The 17171-nt window shown below is 44.2% G+C and overlaps 1 protein-coding gene across 3 annotated transcripts in view; it reads right to left on the reverse strand.

The window, feature by feature from the left end:
* Positions 1-4225: 4225 nt before the first annotated feature.
* Positions 4226-17171, reverse strand: part of UTP25 (UTP25 small subunit processor component) — a 49269-nt gene continuing 36323 nt past the window's right edge. Inside the window, exons 13-14 of one of the 3 annotated variants that reach the window (XR_004350980.1) lie at positions 8091-8241; positions 4232-4359 (exon numbers count right to left, since the gene is read on the reverse strand). Coding sequence is in view for 2 of the 3 variants with exons in the window: in XM_032639062.1 (XP_032494953.1) it covers positions 8157-8241 (85 nt within the window). In the remaining variant the exon portion in view is untranslated. Of the gene's footprint in view, positions 4360-7192; positions 8242-17171 lie in introns of those variants that run through there. The other 2 variants (XM_032639077.1, XM_032639062.1) reach the window with 2 other exon arrangements.

Below are 17171 nucleotides of genomic sequence, written 5' to 3' on the forward strand. Positions count from 1 at the left end.
ATTTTGTGATAATCTTTACTGACCCTAAATAATATCTAGATTTTTTTCAGTCCTCAGTATAAACTGGAAAAAGAAAGGCAATATAGGAAAAGTTTCTATTAGGTTGTAGGCTATGGGTTCCTTGAGGGCAGATACATTCTCATTTTTGGATGCTCAGTTACCTAGCCCAAATGATTGGGTATCTAATCAACATTTATTGAATTGAAAAGAATGGAGTAATTCAGAGAGAGATGATAAGAAGAGGGAGGGAGAGGGTAGAAGAGCAAGGCAAGTGAAGGGAGGGGGGAAAAAGAAACAGGAAGGAAGGAGGGGAAGGCAAGAAAATCAGGAGGGAGAAAGAGAACTAACAGAGCCCAAATTATGGTATGGTTTCTGATTTATTTTGCAGTCAAGGCCCTCAGAGAAACTGTAGCAAGGAGGAATTTATTCCAATAGAAAAGGAAAAAAATGCTTTTGCTCCAGAGTGCCGGCAAGAGAATGGAATCAGGAGATGCCGAGCCCTAAGGATACATATTGATCAAAGCCATAAATTTCTCTTTTCCAACACGATAGAAATGACTCATGACAGATGCCTGGCCACTGTCAATTAGCCTCCCTGCGGGTCTTTTGGACCCAGAGGAATGCGTCCGCGATCATCTAACAAGCAGAGGAACTCAGGAACTAACCCTGTTAGGGTTATAAAAATTGATCTCTGCAAATTCAATATAATTAAAGAGTCTGCATTCATCCATAGAAGGCCGCAGTGGAATTTTCCACTGAAGCCAAACTAAATCAGAAACTTGAGAGAAAAGTGGAGGTAAAAAGGCAGGGAGCCAGGACCACCAATTTTCTTTTGGGTTTCAGGAAATAAGAGAAGAAATATTTTTTAGATGCTAAAAACAAAAGTGAAGCCGCAGACTCTGGATACAGGGTACCCAAGAGACCAAATGTTCCAGCATTTAGAGAGAAATGGGCTCAGGGACTCTGAGCAATGGAATCCTTGAGCAAGCTGGGCCCAAGAACCAAAGGGAATTGGCATCATCTTTGCCAAGATACACCCCAGGGAGTATAATCTCTATGGTCTGTGATGGGCCTTCTCTAGACAGATAGATCAGAATACTTCTGCTCAGTTCACAGCCAGTAAAACTGTATGTATGTATTATTTTTTTTTTTACTTTTATTTATTTTATTTATCTATTTTTGGCTGCGTTGGGTCTTTGTTGCTGCGTGTGGGCTTTCCCTAGTTGCGGCGAGCAGGGGCGACTCTTCACTGCAGGGCGTGGGCTCTAGGCGCGCGGGCTTCAGTAGTTGTGGCACGTGGGCTCAGTAGTTGTGGCTCACGGGCTCTAGAGCGCAGGGTCAATTGTTGTGGTGCATGGCCTTTGTTGCTTCGCGGCACGTGGGATCTTCCCGGTCCAGAGCTTGAACCCGTGTCCCCTGCATTGGCAGGTGGATTCTTAACCCCTGCGCCACCAGGGAAGCCCTAAAACTGTCTGTATTTAAATGTTTGCTTTGATGCGCACCAACAGTGAAAACATGGTGCTTGGATTTAGAGTCAAACAAAACCCTGACCCTACCGCTCACTAGTTTTATGACCTTGTTCAAACTACTTAATTTCTCTAATCCTCCATTTCCTCCCCTGTAACGTGGAGAAAACGGTCTCTCTCTCTACCATTTAGTAAGTGTTTTCTATTGTACACACTCTTCAAATACAATCTTCTTTATTCTTCACTACCACCCCAAGAGGGAGGTGTTATTCTTGTCTTCTGACAGGTGAGGAAAATGAGGCTTAAAGAGATTGCCACAACTTGCCCAAGGCCACAACTTGCCCAGGGCCACAGAGCTGCTAAGTGTTAGAGCAGGAACTGACACTTGGTCTAACTTCAGAGTCCACAGACTTACACTGGGTGGCATCGCCCCTCCACCTGTCCTAAGACCGTGGAGCTGAACAGAGGTGAAGATTTCCCATGTTTCTGTTCAAATATAGAGGAAGGAGTACTCTCCTTTCCCCATCACTTCAAGATCTACGAACAAAAAAACAAAAAGTCCTCTCCTGCTTCTTTTTCAGTTAACAGAAGGCACAGAGACTTTTTTTCTGGTTTTGTTTTGTTTTTGTTTTATCTCAGTGACATAGAATCATCCTAAACCTAAGGACTGGGAAACACAAATCTCAGCCCCCAGGTCTCCAGTGAACAGAATTGTTGCAAGGAACTGCCATTTGTCAGGTTTCCTCATTACCCTCCACAGGGCAAGGGCACTGCCAAAGCATGGACCCTGTTTCTGTGGACCGTCAGTGGCTACAACCTTGAAATTCAACCTCTCCAGCTTATTAGGACAACAAATTACCCAATACGAGAGCTGCGGGGTGCATTCAGGTGGAAAATGGTCTCTTTTTTATGAAATGATTTAATTAGGAGGCATTTTCCCATCAGCTCAGTTGTCAGAGCACAGCCAGGGCAGCCACTGAGAAAAGCACTGGGCCTCTGCCTTCCTGGCATCCTCCGTTCTGCTGCAGCCTCTCAGAGAAGGAGGAAATTGAAACCACTTTAGGAAAGAACAGTTCAAGCTGCGAAAGGAGCAGATCAGGCCTGAGGGCCATTTTGTACAATCTTCCGGGAGTCCACTGTCTCAGGCTGTGATTCCCCTATTTGTGGACTGATTCTCCAGCACAAGGATTTTTCAAGCTCTCTGCTTCCTGTGCTTCTCCCTTCTGCTCCTTACCCCCTAGTCATGACCTCCTGCAGCTCTGGTAGCTGAGAAAACAAAATGAATTTCAAAGGGATCCTTGCTGAAAGTGTATAACTCTGAAGGATGTTTGGGGTGGAGTACTAGTGGCAGGTTGAATCAAGTTTGGTCTGTGCTGTCCAGAGGCTGAAAAGTTTCTAAAATGCCACTGGAAATCTAATTATATATACATATAAGAGCCTATGTTCCATTCCAGACCAGCACAATTTGGACATTTTTGGTGCACTGCCATTACATTTTCAGCACTCAAATATACAGAATTTGGATCTGTAGAGATGACATGTCACTCTGCATTACAGATTGGAGCTTCCATCCCCCCTCTCACAGACTTGGGAATTAGCAGGGCATGAGTCTCCCAGACACCAATAGGAATTTTTTTTTTCTTTGCAATTTCCTAGAAGGAATGAGGTAAAGATGAGGTTTAGGATTAGTGACCGCAAAAATGTACATCAGTGTTGAGAGGATCAGAGCTCCATGAGTTTAGTCTGGAAGGAATTCATGGAGAAAGTGAGCTTTGAAAGTGGTTTGAAAATATTTGACAGATCTGTGGCTCCCTTTATGCATGTTTAAACTTCTTTTTACCCAAGAAAACCCAATATTCCCAATTCTTTCTGCTCACTTTGGAATGTAGCATACACATGTAATCTTTTAAAGGGATATATTTGTTCATACTGTTGTAAGAAAGTATTCCTTTTCATTTGGTGTGAGGTTGTGATGGCATATGAGCAATGCTGTCACCTAGAGCAGTGTTCATGAAAAACCAAACTGAGCTGAGACCTTTTACTGGGTTGTGAAGTCAACTGAGTGGGTCATGACCAGCACTTCTTTTTTTTTTTTTTGCGGTACGCGGGCCTCTCATTGTTGTGGCCTCTCTCGTTGCGGAGCACAGGCTCCGGACGCGCAGGCTCAGCGGCCATGGCTCACGGGCCCAGCTGCTCCGCGGCATGTGGGATCTTCCCGGACCGGGGCACGAACCCGCGTCCCCTGCATCGGCAGGCGGACTCTCAAACCCTGCGCCACCAGGGAAGCCCATGACCAGCACTTTTTAAAAGGTGATAATCAAATGGAGGAGAAAAGAACAGAAAACATCAGTTTAGGAATGTAGGTGTGCTCTTGCATGCACACTGGGTCACAGTATAAAATGCAGTTCTTACAGCTCTAAATGCGGCATTGGAAGACCTAGGTTCTAAATTTGGTTCTTCTATAAACTAACTATGTGACTGAAAGCAAGTACTGAATAACCCTTCACTAAACTTGCCTTTTAGCATCTGTAAGATGAAGGGCTCTGGTAAAATTCTAAGCTTCAGTGAGTCCATAAAATATGAAAAATATAAATGTATTCCTGCGCAAATGTACTGCATCCCAAAGTCAAGTAGAAATGGGTTGAGGGTGTTTTGAATTATCTGCACTGTTGCTCCTCCAATGACATGCATGTGGCCATTGAAGACTTGGCTAAGATAAGACTTTGGATCCTCTAGCCACACTGTCAAAGGCATGCTGAGTTTATTGCACGTTTTATGGAAAGGATATATCAAGTCATGATGACATTTTAGAAATAAATATGTCAAAGACAGAAATCTTGGCACAATATCTTGCTTGTGGTCTAAGCATCTCCTCTAGCAACACTTCAACTCCCTGAAAAAAGAAGCATAACAAGAAATACAAAGCTTTGTGGAGCCGGGGACGGTGCCCCGTGAGTGTTGACACACACTCTCGCCACTATTTCCCATTTATATGTAATGTCGTGGACGCATTCCAAAATGAGAGGTTCCCTTCACGCGTTCTGTACCCTAGGCTACTCATCACCTACAGAAAGTCTGACTTTCACCTCCACTGGCCGCCCCTCAGGCCTCAAGTGCAACTCAAGTGCAATCTGTCATGACATGGCTCTGTGGACCAGTCCCAGCCTGAGTCAGGACTTCTCTGAGAAATCACGACCATCAGTTCTCACAGGAACGCACTTCAGGTGGTCCAGCCACCTGATTTTCTGTATATCCTACATGTGTGACATTGCAAAGTCCTTGAACCCGGTCCCCTCTATCCTCTGAAACTGAGATGTAATGGAACTTGATTTGTCTCGATAACTGATTATAGCACAATTATCGCAATAATTGTAATGTTTTGTAATTATGTAATTACTTGATTATCTCTTTCATTACACTGTGAATAACTTGAGGTGTACAATTTAGTCATTATATCGTTAGATTCCCCTACAGCATGAGCACCTCCTGGCACATTCTAGGCTCTTCATAAATGCAGCTGAAATTCAGTTCATCACTGGGGAAGACAAAAGAAAAGGTGTTATCTAAAAAACAAGTAAACTGGTGGTGTTCTTACATTTGGGATCTTACATTTAAATGTATTGGTGTCTGGTATCGAAGTAATTCACTTCTAACCTAAAGGAACTGTTGAAACTTAAAGAGACTTTGGAGACCACCTAGACCGAGGGTTGACAAACTATGGCCTGCGGGTCAAATCCAGTCCACTGCCTGTTTCTATAAATCATATTTTGTTGGAATGCAGCCATATGCTGTCCATATGTAGCTGCTTTTGTGCTACAACTGCAGGTTTGAGTCGTTATGACAGAGACTGTATGACCCACAAAGCCTAAAATATTTATCTGGCCCTTTACAGGAAAGGTTTGCCAACCCCTGATCTAGACGGAGCACCACTCTGATTTTACATGTGAGGGCAGTGAGGCCAGGGAGAGGAAATGACTTGCCCAGACTTGTTAACAACCCAGTTGACACGATGCTCTGGGTCTCCACTGCCCTGTATCTCTTCTTCATTACCTCGCTTTTTCTTCACCTGAGTAACAAGAGCTCACTTTAGAGATATGAGTCAGAAGAGGTAGGAAACTGTCCCGTGTTCCTCTGCTTTGCCAGGGAAACATTCCTGAGCCTCTCAGAGCTGCTGGGTGATGTCCTATTTTCCCATGTGTGTCCATTTGAAGGAGTAATGGGGTCTCAGCCTGAACCTGAACTTCGTCCAGCCTGGATTCAGACAAACTTGGGCGTGTTTGGAGAATCATAGCACTGGGCCTCCTAAGAGGGGTTTCCCATGAGTCTCCCAGGAAAGAGTTCATCTTATGGAGCAAAGGATAAGTCCATGTGGGAGGAGGAGAGACACACAGATGCTTCTCCCTCCATGCACTAAGGACACCTGCCTGAGTCCTAGGATGAAAGGCTGCAATAAGGAAAGAATTAAAACTAAGTGAGCGGTTCCACAGCACCTGGCAGGGGTAAGAGGGCGTAAGACAGGGGATTCATAGGCCTGCAGCCGGGGGCTTCGGCACAATGAGTGGTGGCCTGTGGTTGCCTCCAGGTGCCTTCAAGGGCATAAGCGAGCTCTCTGATAGACCTCAGCCCAGCAGGCTGGGGCAGGACTGGAAAAAAATGACCAGTGCTAGTGATAACCCAGAGGACTCTTCTATGTGTGCATGTGAGACGCCCGTTGGGGTCTCCTGGAACCATCAGGGAGGGCTATGACGAGGCTGGAGGGTTCACAGCAAAGGGGGCTGAACAGGTGAAATGCTATTGTTTTTATCCCTGGCTGGTAGAGCAGGTGGCACTGACAGCAGTGCGAATCCCCTCACCCGTCTCGGCTGGTGTTAGGGCACCGCAGAGGGCGAGTTTGGGCTCTTCCCAAGCCATATCCTCGGACGCGGACAGTTCCGCCTCCAAAGCTCTGTTGCCGAGTTTATTAACCCTGGTTCAACAGGGCGGGGATAAACTCCAAGTCATCCAACAAGCAATTCCCTCATTGTCAGATACCGCTGCCTAAAAATAGTCAATGTAGTTGATGGTATTGGCACAGCCAACCTAAACTTGAGTGGGATCCAAAGGAATGGCTTTTGGCCTGTGAGGGAAAAAGCAAAAGAAAACAAACACTTGCTTAACAACTGTGATTCCCATCCACAGTAGGAAATATTGGCTTATAAATATTGGCTTGTAAATAGGGCTTAAAATAAGTCAGACAGAGAGAGGTAAGTCTCTTCATTCCACATGGGTGGTTACTGCCATGAACTAAAGACCATGGAGGGAGGTGTGAAAATGGCAAAAGAGTGAGGGCAGGGAAAGTAGGGAGGGTCTGAAGTTTGGGTTAGATAACTTCTGAAAAACATTTTCTAGGCTTACATGTGATCATGTGTGGTGACTTTATTTGTAGGCAAATGGTATCTTATAAGGAGTGAAGCTGTGTATTAAGAAAAATTACCTAGGGACTTCCCTGGTGGTGGTCCAGTGGTTAGGAATCCGCCTTCCAATGCAAGGGACGTGGGTTTGATCCCCGGTCAGGGAACTAAGATCCCACACGCCATGGGGCAACTAAGCCCGTGCCCCACAACTAGAGAGCCCACGTGCTACAACTAGAGAGAAGCCTGTGTGCTGCAACTAAGGCCTGATGCAGCCAAATAAATAAATATTAAAGAAAGAAAAATTATCTAAAGCTTAGAAATAAGACAAAAAAATATTACACATGCCATTTAATGTCATGCCATCACATTGTCTAACAAGCCCACCTAAGGGTCATCTGATGCTCAAAGAGAGGTAACTTATAGTTAGACTTACTAATTACTAATGATTTGGGCCCAGACTCTGTAAAGTTAGATGTTAACTTGAGACTATTGCTAGGCTACAAATGACGTCTATTCAGTAGAAATGCAAATGAATTCTTTCAAAAAGAAAACATAACCTCAAAGGGTCTGATCTTGTTGCCATACATGACACTAACCAGTTACATCTTCTTTGCAAACCTGCTTCCACATCCTTTCTTTTAAGGATCATATGAAACGGTCCCTTGTATCCTCCTTTGATTGACTGGGCTTTGTCATCCTGCTGGTTCCCTCACTAATGAATTAGATAAATCTTTGACTATACGTCTGTATGACAGTCATGTTTTTTAACATTTTATAGAACCCCACCCCCTCCAAAATTCACTGCGGGCTTCCCTGTTTATAATTATCCATCTTATTCTCTGTGCATCAAAATGAATTAGACTCAGCTGGTAGATTAGACAGTCTTTTTGTTTTTCAAAAAATGAAAGTTCCTTTTGTTTCTACTTTGAAGCTAATTCACTTCAGCAAGTTGCTTAGTGACCTTTTGGGCCCAGCGTTGTACTGGTTACTCCATGAACTACAGAAAATAGGTCAGAGCCCTGTCCTTACATATCTTGCAGATGAACTGGAAAGATGAATATTATGCATTTTTAAATAGTCATCTACGTTGAGACGTTGCTATGATATGCTCAGACCAGTTAGCTACCTTGAGCTCTGAGGCTAATCTAATTTTATTCTAGGATCTAGAAAAAAAAGGTAGCAAGAAAGATGAGTGTAGCTGTAACAAGTTTCTGCCTCTCTTGGCTCTCACCCAAACTAATCGGCCTCGGAGATTGATTTCCCCTCCAGCCAGCATGTTGTTCAGCATTTCTGCTCATCATGCTTCCGGCACTGCTTCCTCCGAGGACTGTCCATCATTCCTAAACCATCGCTGATTCTCTTGATAAATCAGCAGACAGATGCTGGGGATACAGGATGGAAATTCAGAAAATATACTTGATTCACAGCCTCATTCCTCCCTTCTTGTTACCTTGCTTAGCCTCTCAATCAGAGAGAATCATCAGGCAGTGTGGCAGTGAACCAGGAGGAGTGTGTATTTGTGTGTGTGTGTGTGTGTGTGTGTGTGTGTGTGTGTGTAGGGTGGGGGTGGGAGTACTTGGACGAAAAGGGAGAAGATTCCTGGGATGAATTTAAGGGAAGAAAGCTTCTAAATGGGGTGTCCTCTAACGTCTCTGAATTTTTTTTTTGCGGTACGTGGGCCTCTCACTGTTGTGGCCTCTCCCGTTGCAGAGCATAGGCTCTGGATGCGCAGGCCCAGCAGCCATGGCTCACGGGCCCAGCTGCTCCGCAGCATGTGGGATTCTCCTGGACCGGGGCACGAACCCATGTCTCCTGCATCGGCAGGCGGACTCTCAACCACTGCGCCACCAGGGAAGCCCTAACGTCTCTGAATTTTTATAGGCCCGTCTTTGAGAAATATTTTAGAGAATGATGCTGATTGTACAGTCTCTTCAAGGTCGGAAACAAAGGCCTGTGTGTTCACTGTTGATACAAAGAGAGAAGGAGGAAAGAGTGCGCTTTGGCACCCACATGTCCATTTGGATAAGAGGCTAAGGACTGGGTTGGGGTAGAGTGGGGAAGAGGTGGAGACACATCTGGCCATACTTCCATTAAACTACTTTATCAGTGACATCCAGCTGGGGTCTCCCAGTCCCTTCGGATCCAGATAAGGTTTGTTTGAACTGCCTGGATTATTCCAAAGAGAGAGCCCTCTCCCAGATTTCTGTGAATTACTAGGGGCTCTATATGATCTTGTTCAGCTCTGGCTCTAACTTTCTGCCCCTGCTGAGTTCTTGTTCTCTGCCCTATATCTTATGACTGTTCTATTATTTTCACCCTGGCTTTAACCCAAACATGAAAGAACTTGGTCCCCTTTCCATAAAACAACCATTCGCAGATGGAGATGAAAGAGATTTATATGCAGCATATAAACTATTTAAAAGTGAGTAGTAGATATTCCTCTTCTTAAAAGTCCCTTGGCTATTCTGCCCTAATGCTCTGCTATCCCCCAAATGGTCTTGTTCTTTTATGCAAAGGCAGTGTTGTGTAATGGTTAGGGACATGAAAGCTGCCTGCTGGAGTTCGTATCCTAGTCTAACCCTCACCAGCCGTATACTTTAGGTAAGTCACTTCACCTCACTGTGCCTCAGTCTTCTCGTCTGTAAAATGGAGCTAATAAGCCACTTACCTCATAAACTAGTTGTTAGCATAAAAGAAGACATATATGCCAATAAGCACATTGAAAGATGTTCGGCATAATTAGGTATGAGGAAAATGCAAATCAAAACCACGATGAGCTACTACTTCACACCCATTAGGATGGCTAGAATTAAAAGTTTAGATAATAACAATTGTGGGTGAGGATATAGAGAAATCTGATTACATTACATCAGAGATGCAAAATGGGGCAGCTCCTTTGGAAAACAGTCTGGCAGTTCTTCACACGGTTAAATGTAGATTTACCATATGACTCAGCAATTCCAATCCAAGAGAAATGAAAACAAAAAACTTGTACCTGAATGTTTATAGCAGCACTATTCATGGTAGCAAAAAGGTGAAAACTATCTAAATGTCTATCAACTGACGAATGGATAAATAAAAGATGGTATAACCATAGAATGGAATATTATTCAGCCACAAAAAGGAATGGAGTATTGACACATGCTATAATGTGGAAGAATCTTGAAAACATTAGGGTACATGAAAGAAGCCAGTCACAAAAGACCACATACTATATGAATATTTTCATATGACATGTCCAGAATAGGGAAATCTACAGAAAGTAGATTAGTGGTTGCTTAGGGCTGAGGCAGATGGGGGTTGCTAAAGGAGTTGATAGCTAAAGGATATGGGGTTTCTTTGTGAAGTTGATGAAATGTGCTAAAAATGACCATGGTGATGTTTGCACATATCTGTGAATATTCTAAAAACAATGGAATTGTGTACTTTAAATGAGTGAATTGTATGGTATATAAATTATATCTCAATAAAGCTTTTTATGAAAAAGGGAAGATGGGGCTTCCCTGGTGGCGCAGTGGTTGAGAGTCCACCTGCCGATGCAGGGGACACGGGTTCATGCCCGGGTCCGGGAAGATCCCACATGCCGCAGAGCGGCTGGGCCCGCGAGCCATGGCCGCTGAGCCTGCGCGTCTGGAGCCTGTGCTCTGCAACGGGAGAGGCCACAACAGTGAGAGGCCCGCGTACCGCAAAAAAAAAAAAAAGCGAAGATGTATGTTTATATTTATAGCAGTACTTAGCACATAGGAAAGTTCTGAGTCCTGAGAGGAAACCATGGAACATTTAGATGAGTTATGAAGGAGAGATCAATGAAAAGTCTATTCACAAAGGTGTAGGAAGGGTTAGGGGAAATTAACAAGGTGGAGTGTCCCAAGGGCAAGAGGAGGGAATCCAGAGAGTGGGCTGTAGTAGCAGAGGGTGGCCAACAGGGTCTGTGGTTTTCAGAGTGAAAGCAGTCACTGCCTATCAGCAGCCCATCAGGGAGGAGCCAGGAGAATGAATGCTTCCTCATGGTCACTCCCCATCTGCTGGGGAGCCCATAGATGTCGTTCATACCAATTGCGTTTCCCCCCAAATCCATCTGTTGAAGTCCTAACTGTTGAAGTACTTTAAGATGTAACTAATTTGGAGATAGAACCTTTAAAAAGGTGGTTAAGATAAAATGGGTTTTATTGAGGTCGGCCCTAATCTACTACGATTCATGTCTTTATAAGAAGAGGTACAAAAAATGCTGGAGAGGGTGTGGAGAAAAGGGAACCCTCCTGCACTGTTGTTGGGAATGTAAATTAATACAGTCACTATGGAAAATAGGATGCAAATTCCTTAAAAAACTAAAAATTGACCCAGCATTCTCACTACTGGGCATATACCCCGAGAAAACCATAATTCAAAATGAGACATGTACCACAATGTTCCCTGCAGTACTATTTACAATAGCCAGGACATGGAAGCAACCTAAGTGTCCATCGACAGATGAATGGATAAAGAAGATGTGGCACATATATACAATGGAATATTACTCAGCCATAAAAAGAAACGAAATTGAGTTATTTGTAGTGAGGCGGATGGACCTAGAGACTGTCATACAGAGTGAAGTAAGTCAGAAAGAGAAAAACAAATACCATATGCTAACACATACATATGGAATCTAGAAAAATGGTACTGAGAACCTAGTGGCAGGGCAGGAATAAAGACGCAGTGTAGAGAATGGATTTGAGGACACAGCGGGGAAGGGGAGGCTGGCATGTAGTAAGAGAGTGGCGCTGACATATATACACTACCAAATGTAAAATAGATAGCTAGTGGGAAGCTGCTGCATAGCACAGGGAGATCAGCTCGGTGGTTTGTGATGACCTAGAGGGGTGGGAGGGAGGCTCAAGAGGGAGGAGTTGAGGGATATATGCATACATATAGCGGATTCACTTTGTTGTACAGCAGAAACTAACACAACATTGTAAAGCAGTTATACTCTAATAAAGGTGTATAAAAAAAGAAGAAGAAGAAGAGATTAGGACACAGACAAACACAGAGGGACCATACAAAGACACAGAGAAAAAAGTCACCTACAAACCAAAGAGGCCTCAGAAGAAATCAACTCTGCAGACACCTTGATCTTGGATGTTGAGCTTCCAGCATTGAAAATAAATATCTGTTGTTTAAGCCACCCCGTCTGTGACATTTTATGGCAGCCCTAGCAAACTAAAACCTCCCCATTCCAGAATGTCTGTTGCTCACCTTTCTCCTCACCTCGGTCCTAATTCTTCCCCACCCCTACTTTTTTTAGAAGGCTGAGAATAAGGCTACTTGAGTCCCATTTGGGGTTTTGCTTCCCAGTTCTGCCCTATTGTTCACTCACAGGAAGAGTGTATGGGGTGCTATACTAATACTTTGATTCAAGTATACATTCTGCTCCATAAAATTTATTTTATATTTTTGGCCATGCCACGTGGCCTGTGGGATCTTAGTTCCCCAATCCCCAGAGATCAAACCCAGGCCCCTGGCAGTGAAAACGCAGAGTCCTAACCACTGGACGGCCAGGGAATTCCCTGCTCCATAAAATTTAGAATTATAAACAATATCAGATTTCATTTTATTTCTTCAAAACAGATTGAATCTGTACTAAACCTCATCCTTCTGAGTTGCCTAGAAATTCAATCTCAGTCACAGCTGGGCCTCCCCTTTCCAGATTTATGCAAAGGTCTTACGGAATCTTACAGTCTACAACATCGAGGAAAGGCCTTCTGAACTGGCTGTCAGTCACTCTGGCCTCTTTTGACCTGCTCACTTTCCAGACTTGCGTGATCTCTGAAAGAGAGCAGTTGCATTGCTTTTGGACCAGGCTTGGGCACAGGGGGTCTTTGCAATACCCTTCTCTGTCTGGAAGAAGACCTCAATACTTTTTTTTTTTTTTTTTTTTTTTGCGGTACGTGGGCCTCTCACTGTTGTGGCCTCTCCCGTTGCGGAGCACAGGCTCCGGACGCGCAGGCTCAGCGGCCATGGCTCACGGGCCCAGCCGCTCCGCAGCATGTGGGATCCTCCCGGACCGGGGCACGAACCCGTGTCCCCTGCATCGGCAGGCAGACTCTCAACCACTGCGCCACCAGGGAAGCCCCTCAATACTCTTTTCCTTTGGCTGCTTCTGCCTCTTTTCCTCCAAGCCCGGCCTCAATGTCCTCTACCTCCGGGACCAGCCAACAAAGTTCTCTTGGCCTAGAAAATGCTGCTTCACCTTCCCCCCAGTGCTCCCCAAGGCAAAGAAACACAAAGGAATGCTAAATTCTTGGTGGGAATTGGCAAGAACATCTACAGCAATGAAAACAGAGCGTACATTAGTATCTGGGTAAGTCACCAAAACTGCTTTGTTTTGATGCAGTTTAAGGAAACTGCCACAGTTTCCTCTCTTGAGAGCTGGATCTCAGGGGCAGTGCAGCTGGAATTCCATCATGGAGGGAGCAAGCCCAGGACTCGGCTGGTGTTTCCTCTAAACTCAGATTCCTGGGGGGCACCAAGCAATCCTACAAGCGATGGCTGCTGGGTTACATTCCTTTCTGTGCCCAAGAGCCCCAAGCTGCTTTTCTGACCAGGGGAGCTGAGTCAGCACAGCTTGATTCTGTCTTTGCCTGAGGTTTCATAACAGATAGAACACAACCAGGACACCTCCCTGCCCACACCCAGTGGCTGGGAAGAACTCTGTGACAGGTGTTGTAGATACATCCATTCCTCCTGTCAAACACACCTCCTCACCCCTTGTAGCTGGAGGTGGAAAGGAAAAAAGGCAAAACCTCCAATTCCAGGGTGCAGGGTGGCCACTTTTCTAGGAAATGATTAGGACCCCAGGGGGAAGCTGTGCTCAGACCCTGAGTACCTAATGAAAAAGGATGAATCTGCCACTGTGGTGCTGGAGCATGGGTGACCCAGGTGGCTAAGGGGGTCAGTGAGGGTCAGGTGGACTCATAGCCCCCAGTGTCATTAATGTACAGGGCCTTCATTCCAGTAGCTACCAGAAAGCCAGCTTCCTGCAGGAAGCCTTCTTGGGCTTTTTCGAGAAAAGAGAACCAGTGTCCCTCCTGCTAGAAACACCCATACATACAGTGCGGATGTTTCATTCTGCCATTTGTTTGGAAGGTTGTTCCTTTGACCCCCGTAGAGGTTCCAGGATGTCTGCTCCCTTTCTTTTCTCTCTCTCCACGTGAGGATTTGCCACTCGCAAACTGGCACATCAGGCAGTTTCTCGGGGTGACAGTGTCAGCTCTCCTCTGCGGTATATACAAGGAGCTTTCCTTGAGGGTGGACAGCGGTTTGGAAAGTGCAACAAGGAGTAAGACAGAGCACTTGTCCTCAGTCCCACAGACAGATTTGGACAGCCAATGGGAAAGTCTAGAGAGGCCATGATTAAATTTGATAGTGAGCCGTGATGATTTCACGGAGGGGATCATTTGAAGGGGGTCTTGAAAGGTAAGAGTTCCACAGTGGCGACAGGGCATTCTGTGCAGAGGAAACAGGATAGCCAAAGAGCTCTATCCCTTGACCCTGCTCTATTTTCTTCCAGCATTTAGCACCATCTGAAATGATATTTTTATCTAGCTTCTAGTTGTTTATTTTCTGTCTCCCCCATGCACTCTAATTCTCCAAGTGCAGGAAGCAGGTCTATCCTAAGTGCCCAGAAGAATTCCTGGCACATGGTGGGTGCACAGTACATATTTGTAGCATGGATGAATCAGTAGGCAGTCCAAGCAAAAGGGAGAGAACGGGATTTGATGAGATCTACAAGTACTTATGTGGTTTCATTTCAACCCCACAATTCTACTCCCTAAGAAAGATGTCATTATCTCCATCTTACAAATAAGGAAACTGAGGTAAGACAAAAGCAAGCAACTTGACAAAGGTCACACACCCAGTAAAAGGTAAAGCTGGGATTGAAGCCTAAGCTAGCAGGTTCCAAAGTCTGGACTGTACCACAGGAAGAGGCTAACAAAGGCCTGAACTAAGTAAAGCCGTGGGAAAGGGAGTCAGAGAGAAGAGCTCATGCTTAAGAGTTGCTGTGCTTAACAAAATGGACCAGACGTGGCCACAGACTGAGAATCCCCTGCAGATTCATCTCCATCTGAGCCGCCAGTCCTGACCTCCTTCTCAATCACATGGGGATGACAGAAAAAACATGCAGCATTGGCCACTAACTAGCTGTTTAACTTTGGAAGACTTAGATATCTAATTTCTCCAAGCATGTTTCCCCCACATGAAAAAAATGGTGACAGATACTAGGTTTACGGTTGTTATGAGATGATGCAGATAAAGCACCCAGGACAGTTCCTGGCCCATAGGAGGTGTTCAATAAATATTAACTTACTGCTCTCTCCCCGTGGCCTCCTGCTATCTTTTGGTCTGGGAAATACTGTTCCCAAGAGGAGGACCAAAGAGGGAGGAAGTGTTAGGAGGGCATCTGCTCTGGGGCAGGTATGGAAATGGACAGTCTCAAGAAGGTAGTGAGTGACAAGCCAGGCCTGGAAGAGGTGGGTGGATAAGAGGCTAGGAAAGTACCCAGCAGTTTTCTCTATGAGGAAAACTCTGACCGCCCCCTATAATGAAGGTTCAGACAACCAGAATTCCAAGTCATGTCCCCAATCTTTTCTCTGCACAAAAGGTGTAGCCAGAGCTTGGTGAAGGGGAAGCAGGGGACCATTTAACTTGGGCCTCATACATACAAATTTGGTTGTATTTCCAAAGGAAGTTATTCATCAAGTTATTATAATTTGGGGTTTGTGTTTAAAATGTTAATTTTTAGCAGTTATCTGTGAGTTTAATTATGGATTGCACCTAGTAGTGATTTTCCATTTCTTAAAACATAATGTACACTGCTCTATACAAACTGTTTCCTGAAATAAACATGTTATTTGTGGAGTCATTTTTAAAAGGTGTTAACTTATAAACAATTAAATTATACCACAAGTTTTTGTAACTGTCTTTGAATTTTCGTATCTCCTACGTGTTGGAATTGTTTCAAAAAGAAGAAGAAGAAAAAGAAGAGGCTTGGGTTTCTGGGTCTCTTCAGCTCAAGAGGGCACAGGGCAGTGGCAGCCCAGAGGCAGCCAGAGGGGAGGTGAAGAGCCTGTTACTGAACTTGTTTACAGCACCACCTGGTGTTTATAACTCATTAAAATGTCACACTTCCTCGTCCTTAAGTCCTGGAATTTGCTGAGTAAAATCCCCACAGCTATTTTCTGAAGCCCTCACTCTCAAAATTTCTTTTTCACTCACTTAAAAAGAATAAGGCTTATAGGCAAGAATAACCCAAAACAGAAGTTGATGCCCCACGACTTTCCTTTGTTTTCTTTTAGCTTTGTACGGTGGGATGGCAGGTCTGTATGTAATACTAGTTCAGACTGACTGAGCAGTGGCTATGTGCCAAGCAGTTCTAAGTGCCCTGCATGGATTAAGTAACTTAATTATTATAACAACTCTAGAGACAGGTATTACTATTACCATAAGCCCATTTTACAGATGTGGCTACTGAGACACAGAGAGTTTAAGGAATTTCATAAAAATCACTAGAAAGTAGCAAAGCAAAGATTTGAACCCAGGGAGCCTTGCTTCAGTGTCCATGACTTTAAACACTCTTATGCTGCTTTTCCGTGTAGGTGCATGTTTCAAGAAAAGGTATCTTCTTAATTTTTATTTGGCCTGATATTAAGAATTAAATTTCCCTGGGTAAAGCTCGATGGACCAAGGATAAACAGAGCAGCAAACAAGTTAAAAATATGCCTTCAATAATCATCTGCTATATGAGGCATTAAGCTTCTCAGAAGCCTAGACCGCCCTTTAGAATGTCATACAATCCAGAAGGATGGCATACAAAACAATTTAGTGTTTGTTTATAACAACGCTACCACCACCAAGAAAGTATTATAATCCTCTTTTTAAGAGTTCAACAATTTCAGCTCTCTCCTTTTAAAGAGGTAGTAATAATAATAGCTACAATCTATTGAGTGCTTTTTTTTGTTTTAGAGAAGCATCAACTAGTGAAGAACAATGTGGGTTTGGGGGAATCATACTACCTGGGTTCAGATCCTAGTTGTTATTTTTTTTAATGAATTTTTATTGGCACATAGTTGCTTTACAATGTTGTGTTAGTATCTGCTGTACAGCAAAGTGAATCAGCTATACATGTACATATATCCCCTTTTTTGGATTTTCTTCCCATTTAGGTCACCACACAGCATTGAGTAGAGTTCCTTGTGCTATATAGTATGTTCTCATTAGTTATCTATTTTATACATAGTATTAAGTGTATATATGTCCAATGGAATATTAGCCATAA

This window comes from Phocoena sinus, chromosome 1, assembly GCF_008692025.1.
Source record: "Phocoena sinus isolate mPhoSin1 chromosome 1, mPhoSin1.pri, whole genome shotgun sequence".
NCBI classification, from domain to species: domain Eukaryota; kingdom Metazoa; phylum Chordata; class Mammalia; order Artiodactyla; family Phocoenidae; genus Phocoena; species Phocoena sinus.